Genomic DNA, 22,686 nt, shown 5'->3' on the forward strand with positions numbered 1-22,686 from the left:
CCGCAGGAGGGCACGAACGTCTCTCTCTCTCTCTCTCTCTCTCTCTCTCTCTCAATGGCGTCAGCGGTCTCCCAGCAACAACCAGATCTCAATCATCCTCCGCTGAGCGCCGTCAAGTCGCACATACGCACAGAGGCTGAAACCGGAAGCCACGTGGATTTTTACCTACAAAATAAAAGCACACTGAGTCGAGGTGAGTTGTGTCCTGGACGCCGTCTTCCAGTCTGCAGGAAGGAGAAGTGAAGTGAAGCGGAAGGAGCCTCCCATTTGAAGTCAGATTAGAATTTACTTCATTGTATTGTATTTATTTCATACATGATTAATCGAATAGTATTTTTCATTTTTCCTTAATTTTCTTTTATTGTTGAGAAATGACACCTTGAATGTGGTGGAGTGTGGGGAGCACACGTGGAAAGAGGAGCGGAGCGGCGTCAGGCCTGACAGCCTGTTCTTTTGCCGCTCGATGACACAGTTTTTATCAGAACTGTTATTTTTCTTGCCATCCTCAAACGCTTTTTTTTTTTCAACATTCACATCAGATTAAATGAAAGATAGCTGCTCCAGGTATGTTTTATTTTGAAAAAATATCAATCGGAAGTAGCATTGCTTCCAAAGCTCGGTGATTTGCTCCCGGGTCCGCTCGGCCTCAGCAGAACGGACGAGAAACCATGGAGCGCAACAAGACGCGTTGGAGAGACTCACCGAGCGGACGGGAGAAGTGCCAGTTTCTGATCAGTTTGTAAGTCACTTTGCGCCGCAGTGGGCAGATTTCCGTTCATCGGCAGGTGGACACTGGGCTTTTACATGCGTGCGTAAACTGAGTGGAGAGGTCTAGGAGAGAAAACAGTCTTGGAGTGACCGGCAGCGACTGAAGACCGGGAGGAAAGGAGGAGTAAGACGCGCCCGCTGGATAAGACATGCTCCTCGTGTCATTTCTTCCTCACATCTGAACATTTCACCTTGTTGTTTTCTTTGGGAATTGCCGCAGGTGTGCGCTGCGTAAAACCCCGGACAGCTTTCATGGCTCGTGCCATTTGAGGGAACAGTTACTTTTTTCTTCAAGGAGACTGTGAGCGGAGCTGAGATTTCGCACAGAAGGAGGCACTGGGCTAAAGTGAGAGCCTGTCCCCGAACAGTTACGAACCATGGTGAAGTTTCATAACTCGGACCTCTGGATAGCCTGGATGGTCATTTTCTGCATGGAGGGTAAGTTGTGTGACACTTGGAAACTTGTACAAGCGAAATGCACCTTGTACACGGACACTCTTATAATATTCTAATATTCTTATAATGCTAATAATAACAGAAATGATAATAATAACAGGGAATGTATTGGAAAAGACTGACAGATTTCCTGTCACATGTACATGTGACATGTGTGGACATTATTACGACACATCAGCAGCAGGATTGCAAAAACAGATGTATCGGGAATTAAATTGTGCCACGGGCTCAACCTCTCCTCTCCAAGAGCGCGTGCCACAGCCATTTGATCCCCCCCTCCCTCCCTCCCCACCCACCCCATCCTTAATACTGTATGTTTGGATCAGGCTGACAAATCCCCGACATTTCCACAAAAACTAAAGCACCGATTTAGGATGACTTTTCCCGAGAATTCGCCATGTCATCTCTCTCCAAAGCACTTTTGATTGTGCACATCTTACCCATAATGCGCTCTGCCGTGCCTGATATGATTCTGCGCGTCTTACACAACATAGGATCTAAAAATCACTGCTTTTTTTTTTTTTTTTAGACACAAACAAAGAAAAAATACTTGCAGCCACCTCTGATACGGATCAAAGAGTGGCACAGTAGCGGGAGAGTGTGTGTTCTGAAATAGAAACGGAGCAGACGGTGGGCATCGCTGGTACCCGCCCGGTTAACGAGAAGCGTGGTGACCAGACAGCACAGAGCGAGCAACCCTCAAGGAAAACCACTGTACATTCCTATTATTCTCCTACGGGGAAGTGTGTGTGTGTGTGTGTGTGTGTGTGACATTAAATACTTACTTCTTCGTCCAGTTGTGTTATTAGTAATCTAACAATGAACCTAGTGACTTCATCACACTTAATGCTGGCTTTTTCTTGTCTAATCTGATATCAATGAAATACTGAAAATCTGTTAATGGCAGGTTTTAGGTTTCTTGTAGTTCGAAGCACTTAGGAAATAAAATCCCATATTTATAAGAACAGAAGAGAATCAAGACAAGATTAATGGCACCCATTGATAAATGAGCATCATTTTGTAAAATCATTCATACAAGCGTAAAGCAGACTAAAGACGTTCAAAACACATTATGAAGCTGTTAAATAGCTGTGACTTAAAAAAAATGAATGAGTTCTCCTGAAATAAAATTCAACTTTCTTTCACACAATGATCAAGTTGTCATCAGATAAGAAGCGAAGCAAAGCAGAGCAGAAACCTGCACGGAAATGCCAAACAAGTCCCTCTAGAGCCTCGTGTCAGGACACAGAAAGCATTTCCACCGAACCATGCAGACAAACGCACACACACTCACACTCACACTCACACTCTCACACACACACACACACACACACACACACACACACACACACACTGACATGTCAATTTGAACAGAACAATTGTATGGGATTGAATTTAGCCCTGATTGCCCAGGTGTTTCACTCCGCTGCTCAGTTATTTAGCTGTGTACCTCTGGAGTGAGTGAATGTATGGTGTCTTGTCAGTTTCACTCAGGGTTACACACACACACACACACACACACACACACACACACACACATGCACCAACACATGCACTCAAGCTCATTTGATGTGATCAGTCTGAAGCTTTGCCTGATAGAACAGTTTGAAATGAAATTGAAATTCCAGCCATTCTTTATTTCTGTCCTCAAGTGATTCACATTCATCCAACTCAACAACAAAAAACACAGCAAAGAGTGTCCATCCAGGTCCACAAATGACTTTAGAGAAAAGAACAAACTGCTCAGCATGTGAGAGCCTCAGCAGCTCCATTAACAAGCCAGCTCGTTCAGAAAGAAGCTGCATTCGCCGGACAGTTTTTCTTCCCTCCTCTTGCGTCTTGGTGGGGAGCTGCCAGTGTTTCTATAAATAAATTCTGATGCAGCAAAGTCAGTATTGATTGTGGTTGCTTGTTTTGGCTGTGTGTACTGACCTCCACTTTTTGCATGTCAGACATTGTCACTAGATTGATCCGATGTGTTCATTATATTAGCGGACACCCGTTTGTTTTGGCTTATTACACAGCGAGGCCTGAATAGTTACACTTTTCTCTCACATGCATATTTCTAACAAAATCAATGGCGGCGTCTTTATGACAAAAAAAAGGGTGTGTTTTTTTTTTTGCTTGCTTGCCTGCTTGTGTAGCCGCGGCCGTACACTAAAGAGTTAAAAAGAAGTGAAAAGAGGAAAGTTTTATACAGCAGAAAACTGTGAGCCTGACAGGAGGAAGTAAAATTCATAAGTGACTTGGACAGGCGTCAGCTGCAGCCAAGTTCAGGACAGCGCCCTTCGTACTTTCAGCCTTAGTTAAAGTACATGTCATGTCCTTCTACAGCCACCAACCCTCTCCAGCTACACATAAATATTGTATCCTTTCTTGTCAATTAGAAAGAGGCATCTTACAGTTACACAGTGAAGAAAAGTTGTGCCGTTCAGCTCTGCAGTGCTTACAACCTTTGAAGAAAGTTTGTAAAAGTTAGGAGAATAAACAGCACAGGCTGTATGCTAATAAACGGATTGGTTCAGCTGTTGTCACAATGAACCCCCCTGGCGATACCAACACAGAGCTGCTCTGTCCATGATGCCCCAATTTAACGATTCACCCAGAACAACCCTCAAGGGTGTTGCAGGGAGCGATCCGAAGGACCAATCAATTCAACAAATTAAATTCAAGTGGAGGTGGTGACTGAACTTTTCAACCACTGTTGTTTGTTTTGGCTCTCTGCATAATACATCTTATAGAACATTTCCAATTTGCATACGGTGAAAATGTCCGCTTTAGCCTCCGGGGCGTCCATCCCACCGTCCTGTGTGTTTGAAATGAAGAGTCCAGTGAGAACATTCAAGCAAACAAAACAAAAAAAGACAACACGGAGTGTTTCTTAAGCTCATTGACATTCGGAGCATTCGCGTCTGCATCAAAGCTGAACTCAGACCAGTTCTCCTCTCCACTTTCACTGTGAGCTTGTTAAGCTTTGAGGCACTGCTCAAAGTAATGAAATTACATAGCCGGCCCGGTCTGTTTGTTGTTTACATGGTCTCCTTTGCTCCGTTTGATGATTTCATTTCAATCAGTTCGTCATTCCAATGCGTTTCATGCCATTCAGTTACACTGGGGTTACAGTAGCAGTAAGGATGTGATTTGTAAAAGTTATTTCAAAACCAGCATCTAATAATTATGTATTACAATATATGTCAGGTTCAGTAATGAACCTGCTAATCACCTGCTGTGTTTCTATTGCTTCTGCAAAGCTGATTAGTTGACGGTTTTCTGCAACATTTACAGGTAGTCAAAAATGATGTGGAATGGGCAAGAAAGACAGTGAAAAGACCTTTGAAAAGATCAAAAAATAGGTTAAAGAGGTACAGAGAGCTGTCAGCCAGTTTTTGTGACCACAGGTAAAGTACTGTACTGCACCTAGCATCCCACTCAGAACATTCCTCTCATTCAAAAAATCCTGCTAATGCAGAATGCATATAATCTGAAAAAATCCCTTCTGTGTCAGTTTTATCTGATAAGTAGTGTTTTTTTTTTTCCCCTCTTCTTTCCGCCTGCTGCTAAAAAGGAGCAGCTGGAACAAGAGTGTTGGACAGATGGAACTTTCCACCTCGATTATTTTTCTCACTAAAAATAGCCTCTCAAAAAATTAAAAGACCTCTGGGACCGCTCGCATAGTGCATGTGCGTGCGTGCGTATGCGTGTGTGTGTGTTTGAGCGACGGAGGCGCAGAGAACTTCAGACGACGGGGCCCTCAGATGATGGCGGCAGCGGCCATCCTGGGAGTGTGAATGAATAAATGATGGGTAGATATTTGGAGGAGAGTGAGCGCAGCATTCACCCGGTCCCACGGTCTCTTAAGCACACATTAAACTAGGCCCCAAAGAGTCCACAGGCTGCTCTGCTGCACGGCAGTTGGCCAAGCATCTGGGGCAAACATCTGATGTGGTCAGTTCACAGAGTCGTTGGGGTTTTGGGGCTTTGAGGTTTTGGGGTTGGTTGTACCTTTAGTCAGAGTGGCAAATGAGGGAATCATGAGTGAATCACGAAGCGCGTAGGGAGCTGCCGATGCCAGAAATGTGATCGCTTATGTTTTTAACTGCATTTGGGTTAGATTATTAAAAAGGGGGGAAGTGGGGTGTCACTTCTCAAAACAGAAGCTCATCTCGAGGCAGGCGGTACACTCGTCAAACGTGTTTCAGATTCAGTTTTGTCATTTCTAACACTTAAAGTCACAAACACTTCATGTATTTTAGATGAATGGTGTCTCACAGTCGTATCATTATGTGAGGAGGAATTGTGTGAATTAAGTGTTTCGGCTTCGTCACACGTAAAGACATTTGCAGAACAGAAGTAACCGGTAGCATCTCAGTGTGCTCGAGCCACATCGCCCTGAGCGGTAACGTAACTCCTCCATGGATTAAGTGTGATAATCACACTATTGTTAAGAACCTGCAAAAAGCACCACCTCAGCTTTATACCCCAAGAATGAAAAATGGATCACAACAGTCCTGCAACACAGAAGAAGGTATATTTCAAAAAGCTGAAAAAACTCAAATCAAGACCACAAAAATGAAGTGAATCTACATGTTGCGAGTGTGATGCTGTGACAGATTGCAGCGACCATATTTCAGTGTGTGTGTGTGTGTGTGTGTGAGAAAGGTTGTGTGTGTGAAGAGCCCTGGGCTTATACATATTTAAAGTGGATGTCTTCCTCGTGTCGTGGCACCCTGAAGATCCTCTCCTGGAAATGAGCAGTTTTGCTTTGCTGGCTCTTGAGGCTTGACAGGACCTTTGCTGACAGGACTCCCACATCACATCAGTAACTCTGGATCTATTCGGATCCAACAGGCAGATATAACATTAAGGAGGGCATACAAATAGAGTTTTGATGAGTTTAAGCAAGCTGTTACGTTTCTAAAGTCAGTCCTGTTGAACAGTTTGGTCATTGCTTACTGCGAGTGATTGCTCCAAAAGTTCAACTTGAACAAACGTGAATAAAAAAGTCACGAGTGTGAGTCAGCACTCTCTACACGAGTCACAATTTGGGGTTTTCCCCTCTAACAGAATAATTATTGTTCCTGTGTATGTGCAGACTCTTGCACATGATCCTGCAAAAAAAAATATTACATCCATATCACAAAAATTCAAGCATTCAAGCAACTCAAAATCCATGTAACTAACAGACTTATGTGCCAGCATCAGAAGGCTACACGTGAATGCAGGAATAAAGGGCTTTCCTTACTTTCCTTATCTTCACAAACATGATAAAAATAGTGCGATCCTCTCTATCTTTAGGCCATGCGCTCAAACTTTCATGTTTGCAACAATCAGTGATAATTGACTTATATTTTACCAGAGCCCTCCCACACCATTCACTCCCTCACACGTGTGATATATTGTAGCTCTCAATCAATGTCTGCCAGAGGGTCGTTAAGTTGATCTCTGGTCTTACCAAGAATAGGTGCTGTGTTTATCATCGTAAGCCTTTATGAGCTCGGATCAATGGCAAAGGAAACGCTCCTGTGCGCACATTATTTCCAGTGTGTGGTATCAGGCTGTGTGTGTGTGTGTGTGTGTGGGCCCTCATGTTCCCTTGGAAAATAAATTACAGTGGATCCCAAAGGATCAAGGGTTCCTCCTGATTGTAATGTCTTCATCAATTTGATCAACCAATCACAAATCTCCCGGTGAGTGAGTGTTGAGCAGCGGTTTGTTTGTACGCAGGAGGGTGCAGATCGCTTTTTGACAGGTCAGTGATAGCTTTTGGAAATTAACAGAAAAATATATTTGGGCATGTTTCAAAAACTCACTGTGCTAAATTGTTCGGAGCCTGCAATGTACCAGTGGATAAATGGTTTTGATAAATGACTTCCCCAAATTAGTAATTCATCCCCTCCAATTACTTAATTTCTTCCCTAGAATTGATATTTCATTTCCTGAAATTATGAAATCATGCTCTCTGGTTACTTGAGGACATGTTCCTTGCTCTTGCTTGCTACCCTCTGTAGCCAACAACAGCTCCAGAACATTGGATTTAAAATTTTTACAGCGCTACAGTGTTTAGGGCAATTCAAAAACAAATACCGCACGGCTGCCGTGGAGGAGACAAGCAGTCTATCCCCAGTCTATAATGACGGACTGGGAGCACAGTTCACGGCAGACCTAGAGGAAGAATGCACATTCAGGTGTGGGTGGTTTTAGTTCAGTTTCCCGACACGAGTGAATCCTGAAGCGAGGACTATATATAGGTATTTTCAACTGTACTCCCCGGAGTCCTGTGGCCTTGCATCACTAATTTGAAATTGATTGTTAATTGATCCACACAACGACTAAATGACCTTACAGCACTTGATGAACCCATCGGCAGAACTGCCTGGTGTCACACTGAGAGACAATGCAGATCCTGTGACCTGCTTTGAGTGCATTGTGGTCCGCTGAGTTGTCTTGACCAGATAATTGTGCAGGCTCTAAAAATACTCTGTGGATAATTTCATATTCTAGAGAAATGTAATTTTGAAAATTGCTCACTGTTGTACACAGTGGGTCGTCTGTGCCCCTCTGTAATGGCTACCTCCTAATGTTAGGTGCTTGGCTGAGAGCACCCACAGAAATTACTTCTCCCCTTTGAGTTTTTAAAAGCCTCTGATGGTCAGAGGTCTCAGACGTGGCGTGGGTTCAAAAAAGTTGGAAAAACTAAACATCGTTTGCAAACCTCTTGCTGCTGTATATGTCTTCTTTGTGTTAGTGGAAATGTCTTCAATTGTGTTTTTATCCCCCCCTGACTGCAGCATGTTAGTTCGGTAGAATCCTTTGTGGTCAGGTTGAGCAGACGAACTTAACTTGAAACCCACTGCCTGTTGTCCTGACACTCACATCTGCTAATGGAGTGAAAATGTAGCATACTGCAAAGAAAAGAGAATAGAGGGGAACAAAGTGAAAAAGGGGACAGATTCTCCTGCATTAAATATGCCCAGGGCTTTTCACAGACATAGGTAATTCATAACGTGGCTGTTGGGGTAAAACACTACTGTTTTGTTTGTGCTTTTGATCTTTTAATCTAGTTCACTGTCTTGCCTCTCAAAATCTATTGGCAAGAACCACATTTCCAGAATCACCAGGGCGGAAAAGAAAAGGTTAAAAGTAAATTTTGGGGTTGATATAATCTGGTCATCTTTGCTATGGTGCAACTGCTGAGGTGTGGGAACATGATGGCATAGCTGAAGTCCGTACAGGATTTGAAAATGTTTCACAGCCAAATCTTATATACAGCCATGTACTAAACTATACATAAACTATAGCTGTGATGAATTTGACTGCAGTGGTTGAAGTAATTAAAAAAGACATCCATCCATTGTCTATACCACTTATCCTTAAGGGTCACGGAGGGCTGGAGCCAATCCCAATGACACTGAGATAGGCACCCTCTCGCCTAATGTCACATAGAGACAGACAACCACTCACACTCACACCTATGGGCAATTTAGAGAAACCAATTAACTTAACCTGCATGTTTTTGGACTGTGGACTCACAGAAAGGTTGAAGGTTCAAACCACAAACCTATTGGCGGTCAATGGATTTGGACTGTGGGAGGAAGCTGGAACATGAAAACTCCTCACAGAAAGGTTCAAACCACAAACCTACCTTGTACCTGGAACCTGTATCGCACCACCATGCTGCCCTTAAAGAGACATCCATCCATTATCTATACCGCTTATCATTCAGGGTCGCGGGGGGGGCTGGAGCCAATCCCAGCTGACTTTGGGCGAGAGGCAGGGTACACCCTGGACTGGTTGCCAGTCAATCACATTTACACTCACACTTACGGGCAATTTAGAGTGATCAGTAAACCTAACCTGCATGTCTTTGGACTGTGGGACCCACACAAGCATGGGGAGATGCAAACTCCATACAGAAAGTGGGGGCTGGGTATTCTCTTCCACAGATCGTAGAAGGACATGTTGTGTAGGCTTTAGCAGCATACAACAGCATAATATGCGTACTTTTCTTATGCCTTTGACATCTTATTACCAGAGCTAATGTTGGCAACATAGCAATGGCGGACAGCGAGGTGGATTCAGGTTTTTAGTGGATGGCACCCAAGTCCTCAGGAGGTGGAGGATATTGTGGCCAAACCATGTAATTACATTACATTACATTTTTTTGAGTGCCACAATCCCGAAGTCTAGAAGAGCCGCACAATTAAATTGTTTTATTCCCATTCTTTATAGTGGAGGGCTAGCCGGCTCAGCAGACCTGATTTGCTAGTGTGCATCCTCCATGGGCCCAACAATGTGGAAAATCTGGGTACTTTTATGCCCGGGAAGTCAAACTTTTTTGACCTCATGCGCCACTGAGCAACTTTAACTCTCCGGTGGAAGAGCGGAAAATGTTACTATCTGCCTGGTTTAACTGTCAGGACTTCCTAGTACAATGTTATAACTGTTAGGAAGGACGGTCAAAACTAAGACAGTAAGACCCAATCAAAAAACAGTAGGAAGAAAAGCCAGCTGTGGTATATGTAGAGTCAAGCTCACAAAGCCTGTTGCTTAATGTTGCACCATACTTGTACACACCACTAAACTGATACTATGTGCTTAGTAAAGACACCAAAATGAAATGTCCCTGCAGGACTGGAAGTTGAGGTCGTGGTGTGACACTCTTTGGCTCTCAGTAAATGTGTGCTAACTGCCTGAGTTGCTCCCTGTGGCTGTGCAGCAGCTCTCCATAGTTACATTATAGTCTCACTTTTGCACAGCACCCCAGAGCCATACTCTCTCTCTCTCTCTCCCTCTCTCTCTCTCTCTCTCTCTCTCTCTCTCAGGTTTCATTCTTTCAAAATCCTGGTCCAACTTCATTTTCTCTTTCTATCATGACCTATATCACTCTATGTGTCTCTCTATCCTACTTGTACCCTTTGCTATCGTGTCTGTTTCCAATTTCACTCTCTTTCATTGTCTTTCTTTGTCATTTTGCTTCCCTCTCTGCCTCTCTTTCACACACTCTAAATTTCTTTCTCTCTCTGCCTCTTTTTCTGTGTCCTCCCACACTCTGTCGACACACAAATGACTTTCCGGGGATGAGGATGAGACTGAAAAGTGGTAGCCCCGCTTGTTCTGTCTTTGCAGACAACGAATGAGCGTGTCAAATCTGATGCATGTGAACAGCCAGGAAGAATGGCGCGTTAAGGCACACAGTGAGAGAGAGAGAGAGAGAGAGAGGGAGAGAGAGATCCCATCTGTGCATTGTTACAGCAGACTTCACCTTAACATTGTCACTGTTGTATCCAATAGAATAGGAGGGGGCACAGGTGGGACACTGACACGCTGGGGAACACGCACTTACACAGGTTATGTGTGCACTTATACACACATTCAGATGCATTTTCACAATTTCACAGACATGTGTTTTCAATGCATGCACATGCCCACACATATAAATACAAAGGCAATCTTAGCTGCACATTTGTGTGCATACAAGACATGCTAATTCACACGCAGACACCTGACCTAAAACATCTTTATAGTGACATGTCACAGAATTACTCACAGTGTGCATATTACAATGTATTTGCTTTATTCTGCCTTATTTGTAAAAGGATTGCTTTGGTCTTTAAGCCTGAGCTGTGCATTGCAGCCTCTCAAGGAGTTTTAACTGGTTTTGGGGGAGGTCAATTTGGCGTCGAAGAGGTATAGGATGGGTTAGTAGGTATGCTAATAGAGAAATGACAGCTGACATTTTAACTGATGCTGATGTTACAGAGACTTATAGTGTGCAACCAGACAGGCTGTCAGGGAGTCTTGAACATGATTTTAGTGAGATTAAGAGTTTTTGGTAATTTTTTGATAGAAAGGAAAAGAGAGGCTGTATTAGCTTTCATTTTGATTATTATAAAAAGGTTGAAAATTACATAAAAAACAAAAACACAAAATGTAATCAGATTTTTAATATACCATTTCCATTGTAAACATTGAGGCTCTGCATGTTTTTTATACATATATATCTGCTCTGTAAATCATTTGCTTGAAATATTATAGTCTCTTTGAACAACTTAATTTTTCTGCTAAAGATTCAATCTTATCTAACTTGACCACACACCGTGTTCTACACCTAGCTTGTGATCGAACGAACATGTTCCAGGTGAAAGTGCGCTGCTAATCAGTTTTCAGACTGGATAGCTAATTAGCTGCTCAGCTGCAGCACTTTAAACAGCATTTAGATTTGCCTGTAAGCGTTGCATGGGTCCAGTTCGATGCTGGTGTGGTCCTTATTCTCCGATATCACCGACACACTGTCTGCCCATGACACGTAGGCTACAACGCAAGTTTGTTTACTTTGTCTGTTGTTCCCCTGCTGGGGCTCAGCCTGTCAGCTGCTGTCAATCAAACATACGCCCTTGCAGCTGCTGAGAAGAGCAGGAGCATTTCTGATATTCCCCCCAATTTTTATTTTTGTGAAGGAATCTGGTGCATGAACAGCTAATATAGCCCCTCAAGATTGAATTTAGCCTTTGAATTAACTTCACAAGAGGACATAAGTTACTGTGACCTCTTGTAGCAGGACACATAGCGACTTTAAGGCTACGTTCACATTGCAAGTCTCAGAGTTCAATTTGGATTTATTGCTGCACTTCATATTATTTTTCTAAATGTGGCCAATATCAGATTCCAGTGTGAACTAGTCATGGACCTGAACTGACCTTCATTGCAAAAGACCAATAAAAAGATGTCACGTGGAGCGTGCTGTGGTATGAAAGTAAACATCGATGCTACTAAAGTAAATGTTTGTGATTTGGTTTATAAGTTGATGCGCAGTGCAAGTCAGTGCATCCATGGGCAGATGATAAACAAGGATATGGATAAAGTTTAGGAAATTTTGAATAATGGCTTTTATTTTATTGTGGAGCAGTGGCTGCTGTTAGGAGGTGTGTATGGTTTCGGAGTGTGAGTGGTGAGATTGTGACGTGAATGACTGCACAGAAGCACAGACTTCACCCAAAAGGAATGCCAAGTGCTCCTATTAACTGCATCTCTCAGCGCCTTTCCACAAATTTTCAAGCAATGAGGCACTCAATTCAGCGGGTTTATCTCCCTGAGAAAATGCCTAGGAGTTTGATTTTATTGGCTGGCTACAGGAGGAGGTTACCGTATGTAAAAGGTGAATGAATTCTAATATGATTGTTCAGACTGCGGTGTATCTGATTTAGGACCACATATGGCCCTAATCAGAATTTCCATGCGATTTGTGCTGTTCACTTAGTTGAAAAAAACAGATCTGAAGTGTATATGAGCCAAAAAATCAGATTTGAGGCACTTTTGCCCGTAGTTTGTAGCTTTAAATGTATCAGGACCTAAAGTCAGAGTCAAACTAACTCAAATGTATCTTTTCCTTTTATTTTTCCCAGCTCCCTTTTGGGTATTTTTCATTATTGTTTTTCTTTTATATACAATCCCGTATGTTATTTTAGCTTGATGACTCTTTGGCCACTAAAACTTGTTACTTATCGTATACTTTAATGGTTGAATAAAAAAGTGAAGATGGGCACTTGTCTTTTACATCCTATGAGACCTGCTGCTCGTGGCGACCACGTAGGCAGTGTTATTCTAACAACAATACAAGGGGCATGGATGTCAGGGGGCACCATATGCTCCTGTGCCCCTTCAACCCTTAATCCATGCCTCTACTGTCTTATCTGGTTGCCCTCCCTGACAGCCTGGAAACTGGTGTTGGGGGCAGGGAAACACTGTTCAGTGTGTTGCACATTGCTTTGTATGCGTAATGTGCTCAATATGCAAATCCAATTGGCCCTAGATGCTTTTGCCAGAATATGAAAGGCCAAATTCACACACACAAACACAAACACACGCATGTTTTAAGGCATGGATGTACTTACCTACCCACACATAATGACACACACACACAAACGTCCATCACCCCACCCTCCCACATGCATTAATATCATGAGGACTTAACTGATAATGCCAGACAGTAGTATTGTCACAGACCCCACTGACACTATGTGTGTATGTCAGTGTGCTTGTGTCCTAGTTGTCCACTCCTACAAAAAGCCTTTTAAGTAGATCCCAGCTATTGGAAGGGCTTTAAATAAGCGTAACACAATAATGGAATGTTTGTCCATGCGCATTTGTCCCACATGACATCGGTGGGGCTATGGGGAGGGTTGAGGGTAGAAACACAGAGACAATGACAGTGACTTTGTCATGATACCCTTAAAAATAAGGTAGTATTTTTATTTTTAATTTTTCTTTCTTGTATGTCTGTCTTCGTCTGTGCAGAGCCTGTTCACTTTGTTCTTCTCTGTTTTGTTCAAAAATGAAAAAATTGAAAATAAAATATTAAAAAAAAAAAAAAAAAGGTAGTATTGAATGACAATTAAAAAACATGGTAGCATCTTTAATGGAAAAATCGACATGAATGGTCAATCAACTGTCTATTTCAGTACATAATCTGGCCTAATACTTGCAAATACTGCAAAACAGTCAATAAATCACATACAGTTTTAACGTCTAAGCTGAAATAATATCAATATACAGTATTTGTATTATGGTCCTTGATCATTAAAATTATTCACCATAGCATTAACATAAAGTAACTTCTCTCAGTAAATTAAAAGAAATAAGCTCCATAAGTGTAATGTCTTCACTTCACGTTTAAGAGAAAGTGAGGTGAGGTAATCAGGATGTGCTGCTGGCTTCTGTCAGCAGAACAGAGATTTGAGTCATAATCACAGACAGCTTGTGAAAATGGATTTACATCCATCAATATACTGTAGTGTCACCGACGTTCTGTAATTTGGGACTCTAAGGTCATTAATATGCAATTAAACCTTTGATTCTTTGTATTCACATGCAGCTCTCAGCATGTTTGCCGTTTTTCTGCTCTCTGCTGTAATTTTATTTTCGTCAAATGAAACCCTCCTTGTTGCTGTTAAGTGACTGAGGAGGCTGTAACATACTTATTTTCCTCCTCTGATGAGCCAAGGCTGCTGATCCGTCCCCAGCTTGTCTGCTAAGAGGTGATTTGTGAATATGGAACAATGTGTAAACTATTGAGCCAAGGCCCAAATCATCTGCTAAAATGGGCTTTGCTACAGATTATGTCTGTCATTTGGTCTGTCACCCTGGCTTATAGATTATAGATAGCTTTGGCTTTATTTGATCAGTTCAGTGACACACAAGCAAGATCTTTGTATGGCAACACATGCATACGGACACAAAAGTTGGACATTGACATAAGCAAGCCTTCCTTTATTAAAATTCCATGTGAACTGCTATTTATTTCCATTTACTTGTCTAGCAGGTTCATTATAAAGCAGAAATGAGTTGATTGTTTGGTGAAGGTCAAGTCTAGTTGATTTACACAGGCCTTCACCGTAAAGGGATACTTTGCTGATTTTCAACTGCTTTGTATCATTACAATGTCCGTAGTATATGTAGATGAACAGTGTTTACCTTTCGCCCGTGTCGCTTGCACTGAGAGCTCCCAGCTCATCACCCAGCTCGTTGTCCACCAGATGAGCAGGATGACAAGCGGGGAGCTTTGCCTGCAGGCAGCACATCGGTATTATAGTAGCCCTTTAACGATATCTGAAAAGACTTTACATCCTTTATATCATATTATCTACACAAGCAGAGAGACACGTGCTACAACCAGACATGCACACACAGTGGACAGGAAGTGAGTGTAATGATGCAGCAACAAAAAGGCAGCCCTGGACATGGTCGTGGAAAGCTGATTTCTATGCTAATGCTCTATAGATTAAAGTAAAAGAAGAAAGTGTGTCTTACACAAGATAAACAGAGGATTGGATTTGAAGATTTGCACAGTTATACCTTCCTGAGGGAATGGTGGGTCTAAAGACACGTAGCTTGGTAGGAAATGCTCTGCTGCTCACTAATTTTTCTTCTTGATAGTTGGTGATAGTCCGCCAGCCAGTACCCTGTGGTCACATAGTGTGACAGGGTACATATGGGATGGTGAGATCAGATAAAAATGATTGTGAGCTTGCTTACTGTTCATATGCTCGTAGAAGCTACTGTATGTGAAATCAGATTTGCCTCAAACTGGGAGCCAGTGCAGGGAAATCACGATGTGTGAAGTGTGACCACATCCTCTGATGAGATTTAATGTTTGTGAAGCAGCTTTGTATATGTTTTAGGTATATGTTAAGGTTTTTAATAGTGGTGATTACTAGCCTGGAAAACATAGAAGTACATGAATGTCGATGAAACAGCATAAGATAAACTTAGTAGAGATTGTAATTTTGTAACATTGGAAATATCTTAATATTGATCATTTTCATTAATCAGACAGCCATCAGCTGCTTGGTTTTTCCAATGGTCTAGGAATGCAGATTTGGCAGAGTTGTCTAAACAAGTCATAATTATGGATATCATTTTGAAACTTCATCTGCAACGGACCTAGGAATGAACCTTGCTGCACACCCAAGCTTAATCATATAATTTTAAGTGAAGAAAATTTAGTAAATAATCAAGACAATTTCTTAACTGAGCTTTAAATCATTCAAGAATGATCTTTGAATTTTGAATTACTTTATTTTGTCAGAATTGTCTACTGTCTCAGAAATAATTAATCAATTGAGTAGTGACTTTTCTATCGAAGTCAGAATGACAGAGACATATTGCTGCAATTGATATGCAAGAGATCATTAATTAAGACATGAAGAACAATGTGAAAATCATTGGATGTCAAAAGTAAAAGGAGGTGTGAATGTATGTGCTGTGCCAGTGAAAATGCACATCAAGTTGGTTGAAAAGGGGTGATTTACGCTTTTGTCCTGCTGTTCCCACAAATAGTGTCTCCTGTGGTTATTTGTTTACTTTCAATTGCTCCCATATACATAGACACGCCTGTACACACACATTGAAAGATGTGCACATCCACACAATGTCAAACAATCCAATTAGCTACAATCTATTCAATTGGGGTAATTACCCAGTGACTATTATGCTGTTTTTTCCCTTGTGCACTATCACAACTGTAATTATGGCAAAGCAACAATGATGTGCAATTACAGATCTCTGTCATTGCTCCACAGTGATGTGATGTCAGTATAGACGACAGAAGGGCACTGAGATGATAGTGAATTGCACTATATAATATTGATATGGATAGAAACTACAGGGTGGGGAAAAGGGGAAAGCTCAATTTGAGAGAGCAGGACAGAGAGTATCCTCATGGGGATCTGTGAGTTGAGGTCTAACTCTTCATAAACATATCTCATAATCAATGGCAGAATATCAAGTGATCCATCTTCTCTGGCCTGTAAACAGTTGACATTTTCCTTTTATTAAAGCTGTAAGATGAAACTCAGGGTTTTAACGATGACATGAGATGATCGATGACTCCATTGTACTCAGCTGGATGGTGCTTTATTAACTCAGGACATTGTCCTGTTTTTGAACGATTTCTCCATATTTAGAGGATTATTTCCCCATATGAATTTGGGTCTCCAGTGTCCAGAGTTGAATGTGTGGTGCTTCCTCTTTTGTGCTTTGCAATTAAGCAGGACACGGAAATGTATGCTTCGAAAGACACATAGATGTAGCTTGACTTTAATATTGTACCACTTGGTGATGAGAGAGATGTAGAGATGTGGGCTGCATATTAGAGCACAATGGAAAAAATACTCTTTGTTAAAATGAGGATGGTCTAGAATAGGAGTGCCCATTGAGACTGCCATCAGTATGCCTGCGCAGCCACATGAGATGCTATTCACTATTGTTACAGTGAAACATTGCTCAGATAAAAGCTCATGAATACAGGTTGCACAGAAGAGCTGTAGCAGCAACACTGTAAGGGATTACAGTGCTGCCACGCACAGTTGGGAGGAAAAAAAATGGCTCCAATTTTAATTAATCCTTGTTTAAATTAGGATGAGAAATTAATACTGTGAATTGGCTGTGCAGATGAGATGAAGCGTATATGATACAGTATTTCATAGCAGCTTATCAAAGCATCGCAGACACTGAGAGGCTGGGGGTGGCAGAATAAGAGCTAAACTCTTAAAGAACGTGAGTGGGAGAATAACTGGAGGCCAGTTGACTGTAGATGGAGAGGTGAATTTGAAGCTGAGGGAGTACATCAGCCACACAGACAGATTTCATGCCTGGTTAAACTGTTGGTCTGAGGCTGAGGCCGATCTTGAGAGTCAGGGAGTAGATTGAGGACTCAGGATGGGTGAAGAGGGCAGGATAGTGCAGGATGAGTGGACTGGTCCTCAGGCTGCGAACCTGTTTCTGTGAAATTAGGATTATATTGCACTAATTTGTTTTGCCAATTATATTTTCAGGAAAATGTAATTCCAGTATTGTACTGTACTGAACTCAAAGGCAGGTGGTCTGGGTTGATAATGGGTGTACACAATAGACGACAATGGGGTGTGGTTTTGGTATTTCTACCAACACATCAGATCTCATGCTTCAAGACGCTTTTTACTTTTTCAATACTGAAGAAAGAAGATCTTTCCTTAACCATAGCCAAGTGCACTGAGTGCTTAAACCAACCTGTTCGCACTCCCAGCGTATCACATACAGCAGCATGGTAAATGGCTCTGTCCTTCAAACTATGATGCTCTGGGTTCCCTTCTAGTGTCATTTGTGGATGCTCCCCTCTAGTGTAATGTTTCCAAATGCCATCAAAGTCAGGTGATGGAGAAAAGACGTAGGGAGGATGTTGTGGTGTTTGGATGAGTCAAACACAGCAGGAAACTGCTGTTCATTTCCCACCAACAGACAAAACGGACTTGCGTAATTTATGTATTTATTTCAACCCAAACCATGAACCTTCCTTAATCCAACCAAGTAGTTGTGGTTCCTAAACCTAACCAAACTGTGACCAATTCACAATGTTAACCACATGTTTATTACTGTTACCACGAAGATGAGGGTCACCTTACTATTGTTAACATTCACCTGATTTTGTCCTGTCCTTCATGTCCAAAACTCATAAAATGTTCAAATGTTTCTCAGCATGCCTTATTTTGAAAGTCTAACTGGACGTTACATATCTATTAACTTAACTTGACTGCATGTGCAAAATTGACAGTGTTAGGCAAGTTACTTTGATTTTAAAATAATGAGTTACTTTATTATCTGTGTAGAGTAAAGTGCTCCTTTCACACCTTTGATACTGTATTGCAAAAGAACAGGGAAAATAACTGAAATATGTTATCAGTGAACATTTTGCAAATAAATAAATAGTCAATGTGTTTCCCTCAAAATGTATTTGCTGTTGCAAATGAGGAGTATACAAACACAAACACACGAGAATAGAGGGAAAGAAATGGGACCAAACTGGAGTGAGATGACAACAGAAGGAAAACCTAGAAGAGGTTGGTTAGAGGAAGTGGAGAAGAGAACAACAGTCTAAAGAGATAAGAGGAAATGATAAGAATAAAGTCGGCCTGAAAGTTAAATTCAGTAGAAAGGCGGCTGATATGATAACCTCGTCCACCTTCAGTTATCTGTTCAATTTTCTAAATTAATTTTCTCTCTCTGCTGCTGTTTTACTGTGGTAGATTTTATCCAGTTATTAAGTCTCCCTCCTCTCCTCCCTCCTCCCATCAACTCAAAAACATCTGGAGCTCACCATAGCCTAAAACCCTCTCTTAAACCATTTAACACTTGTTTGCTTCATGCCATCCCACAGTCTTCCGCTTTCTGTTCAGAGGGCTCAGAGTGCTCTCGACAAATGCTTGATTTCCCCTCTTTTCATTTCCTTTCTTTCTTCCCAGCTTGGGGAGTTGTGAATGAATATGGGGGGGGGGTAAAAAAATCTTTACTTTTACAGTTCATTTGCACTGCATTTTCTCTCCCCAGCCTGGTGGAGACTCAGGTGGGCATGAGTATTAATAGCTTCCCTCATTCGTGACGTCAGCTGAAATCACACATGCGCCTCTTAACGCACAGATGTGTTTTATGTTAGTTAGACACATCACTCTCAGCGGTTATTTAGTCAGCGCTGTAAAGCACTTAGTATAAAACAGGAAATAAAATCACATTTTCTCCCTTTCTGCCTGCCTTTCTGCCTCTTAGCTCGAATAATTTATTCATTTTCATGGCTTTTTCTCTTGTTTTTACCTCTTTGCTCGTGTTTGTGTATCTGTTGCTATCCTGCTCTCAGCTTCCCATTTTTCCCCCTTTCCAAAAACATTCTGCTCCGTAATGTGAGAGTCAAACAGTATTTCATTCTTCTATCTATTTCTCTGCATGTGTCCATGTGACTAATCTCTGTCTCTGGCTTCCTCTCTTCATTAAAAAGGCCTGTATACTCTGCCTGAAAGCTTTGTGGGGTCCTAAATGCTAAATGCCTGTCTGTCTCTGCCAGGCGCTCGCTTAGTGCCGGTCTCCTTGGTGATGAGACCAGCGATCACGCTGTTCTGCACCAGACACTGAGGGGTTTGTGATTGAGCAAGTGTGTTTGTGTGACTATCTGTGTGTGTGTGTGTGTGTGTGTGTTTGTGTCAGCGCACAGTAGATTTGTGTGTGTGTTTTGCCCACTATCGCTGTAAAGACATGCACTATATGTAAAGGAGAAAATGCAAGGCAGTACGAGGGACATGTATTCACTGGCTCATTATCAAGTGAATGCATTATGTTTCCCGTCAGCATGCCTCTGCCAAACAAGGGCGCCTCTGTTCTCTCTGCCAGGGCTCAAGCGCCACAGCGTCCAGGCCCCAACGTGGTGCGATTCTGCGCTGGCACAATTTACCAGGAGTTTAACTCCACAGACACTGCTGCTGGCCTCATCCCGATTCAGCCCATCTGTACTGGCATCTCAGCAGCCGGCGAGGAATCGGTCTGTGGGAATGAGATGGGAGGACTCCATTCAGAAACATTTAATGACTGATGGAGGACTTGTTATGGAATTTAGATAATTCTGTTTATAATTCTGAATTATATGTGAAAATATACAATTCACAATAGCATTATAATTATAAGCATGATGGCATATGTAAGAATTGACAGAAATATCGTACAATCCAATAACACTTCTACATTTACCACCAGTGTGATCTAGCCATTCACATCTTCTGCTGCACATTCAGGGCTTAGGAGTGGTAGCAGCAGGCTTAGCAAGGTAGTCCAGACATCCCTCTCCTCAAGAGATGTTCCCAAGCCAGATGAGATTTACAATCTCTCCAGCGTTCTAGGTTTACCCCGGGGTTGGATTTACCCGCAAAACGTTTTAAAGGAAGGCATCAGGATCAAATGTCGGAATCACCTCAACTGGCTCCTTTCGAAATTGGACGAGCAGCAGCTCTACTCCACACTCATTCCAGATGTCTGGGCTCCCCATCCTATCTGTAGGGGAAAGCCTAGCTATCCCATGTAGGAAACTCATTTCAGCTCCTTGCATCACCAATCTCATTATTTCGGTTACTACCCAAAGTTCGCAAGGGTTGGAATGTTGATTGACTGGCAAATTGAAAACTTTGCTTTCCACCTCAGTGCACCTCTGAGGTTGTGATTAGCAACACTGGCGCACCTCAGGGAACTGTACTGAGGCTATTCCTCTTCACTCACAACTCCTGATAACTGCTCAGTTGTTGGATGCAACATAAAAAATAAAACTAACTATATTAGTACCAGTGTGATTTATCATCAATTTTCTTCTGCTTATCTAAGGTTTAAGAGTGATGGCAGTGGGCTAAGCGAGGTTGTCCACACATAGGCCTAGCTATATTTTCCAGGTCTTCGTGGGGTACCCTGAGGTGTTCCCAAGTCAAATGAGATTTATAATCTCTTCAACCTTTTCTGGGAGAGGAGTAACGGGCACTGATAGAGAGCTACATCAGGTGATGCAACAACAATCACCTGAAGCTCAGCAGCACAAAGAGCTGGTGGTGGACTTCCAGAGGAACAGGAGGCCCCAGTTATCATCCAGGTAGAGGAAGTAGAGAGGCTGGACTCATACAACTACCTGGGGGACAAACTCAACAAAAAAACGGAATACTTGAGGCATTCATGCCACTCATGCCCCTCCATTGTCTCCTTGTTGGACTTTACTTTTCCATTGTATACGAACAATACCATACCATACCATACTATACTACACTATATTAGTCCAGTGTACACTGTTTGCAGACATGTTGACTCTATCACTCTCTGGGGCTCTCTATCACCACTAGCTCTTTACCTTGTAATTTTTTTTTCTCCAAATGTTCTTGAACAGTTTCATTTTTATTTTGTATTCTTTTCGTATTTTAGTTCTATAAATCTCTTATTTCTCTTATGCTTTCTACTTTGCTGTTTACTCTGCTTTTTACTACTTTCTACTTATCTGTTGCTCCTGCAACAACTGTGTATGAATAAAGGTTAAACCTTATTGTACCATATGGTATGCTATGGTATTGCATCATATCTAATGCCACACCAATCTGCCTGCAGATCTCACCCTCCATTTTGCCCTCACAGATGAACAAGACCCTAAGAAACAAAGTCACCTTGGACTGGATGAGAAAGCTCCCATTACCACTCTGTAACTCTGTGAGGGTAAAAAGATGGTCTGCAGTTTCATGACCAGAGCAGACATGCTCGGTTGGGACCAAATTTCCAGATTTCTCCATCATTCTGCATGTGATCACTGTGAACATCTAAGAAGTGCCAATTTGGTGCACAGGCACAAACAACAGTCACAGTGATCCTCTCATCCTCTAGCAAGAACTCTAACAGGGTTTTTTTCCCGGTTCTAGACAAGATGCTGTAACTCCCTTGTGGCAGATTTATGTGGGGTCTGTGAATGGCTTTTAGCCTGACCCTTCCCATGGGACCAATTTGCCTTGGAAGACCCTACCAGGAGCCATTGCCCCTTACAACGCAGCTCCTGGGATCACAGGGACATACAGACCCCCCCTACCATGATAAGATTGAGATTATCGGAGGGTCTAGTTTGGTGACGTACATAGTTAAAAACTGATTTTTAGGCTATAATTTGTGTTCTGAGCAGTTTTCTTGTTTTCAGCCTAATTTACAGAGGAGAGGCCAAAGAGTTGGTGCCTCACTTGCTTGTGAATCATTTGAAGTCATGTTGTAAGATGTTTGTAGATAGGCGTGTGTGTGTGCAAGCTATGTGTGTGCATGTTGTTGTTTTGTCTGTCCAACATATTGATCACATATTGATTAGCAGTAGTCTTCATATGGTACCTTATGCAGTTAATTTGTTAAAAAAAATGGCGATCATTTAAACACAAACAAAGGCAACTTCGCTTGGAAAACAAAGCCAGTTTTTCTTGTGAATATAATCAATGAATGACAAGATATAATATTCAGGTTGTGCTCTTATAAGATGGGAGTATATGGCAGGTGATAAAGCCATAAAGTTCCTCAGCAAGTGTAAGAAACACCTCTCAGTTCAACAACACTAAAATTACAACCTCCAAAAAGACCATACAGCTGAATCAACACCTCTCTAAAAAAACA

The 22,686-nt window shown here is 42.0% G+C and overlaps 1 protein-coding gene across 1 annotated transcript in view; it reads left to right on the top strand.

Annotated features, from left to right (window-relative positions):
- Nucleotides 1-1,135: 1,135 nt before the first annotated feature.
- igsf11 (immunoglobulin superfamily member 11) overlaps nucleotides 1,136-22,686 on the top strand; it is a 93,839-nt gene continuing 72,288 nt past the window's right edge. Inside the window, exon 1 of the mRNA XM_070829614.1 lies at nucleotides 1,136-1,206. Coding sequence (XP_070685715.1) covers nucleotides 1,146-1,206 — 61 coding nt within the window. The 5' untranslated portion in view covers nucleotides 1,136-1,145. The remainder of the gene's footprint in view (nucleotides 1,207-22,686) is intronic.

The sequence above is a fragment of the Pempheris klunzingeri genome, chromosome 4 (assembly GCF_042242105.1).
Source record: "Pempheris klunzingeri isolate RE-2024b chromosome 4, fPemKlu1.hap1, whole genome shotgun sequence".
Taxonomy (NCBI): domain Eukaryota; kingdom Metazoa; phylum Chordata; class Actinopteri; order Acropomatiformes; family Pempheridae; genus Pempheris; species Pempheris klunzingeri.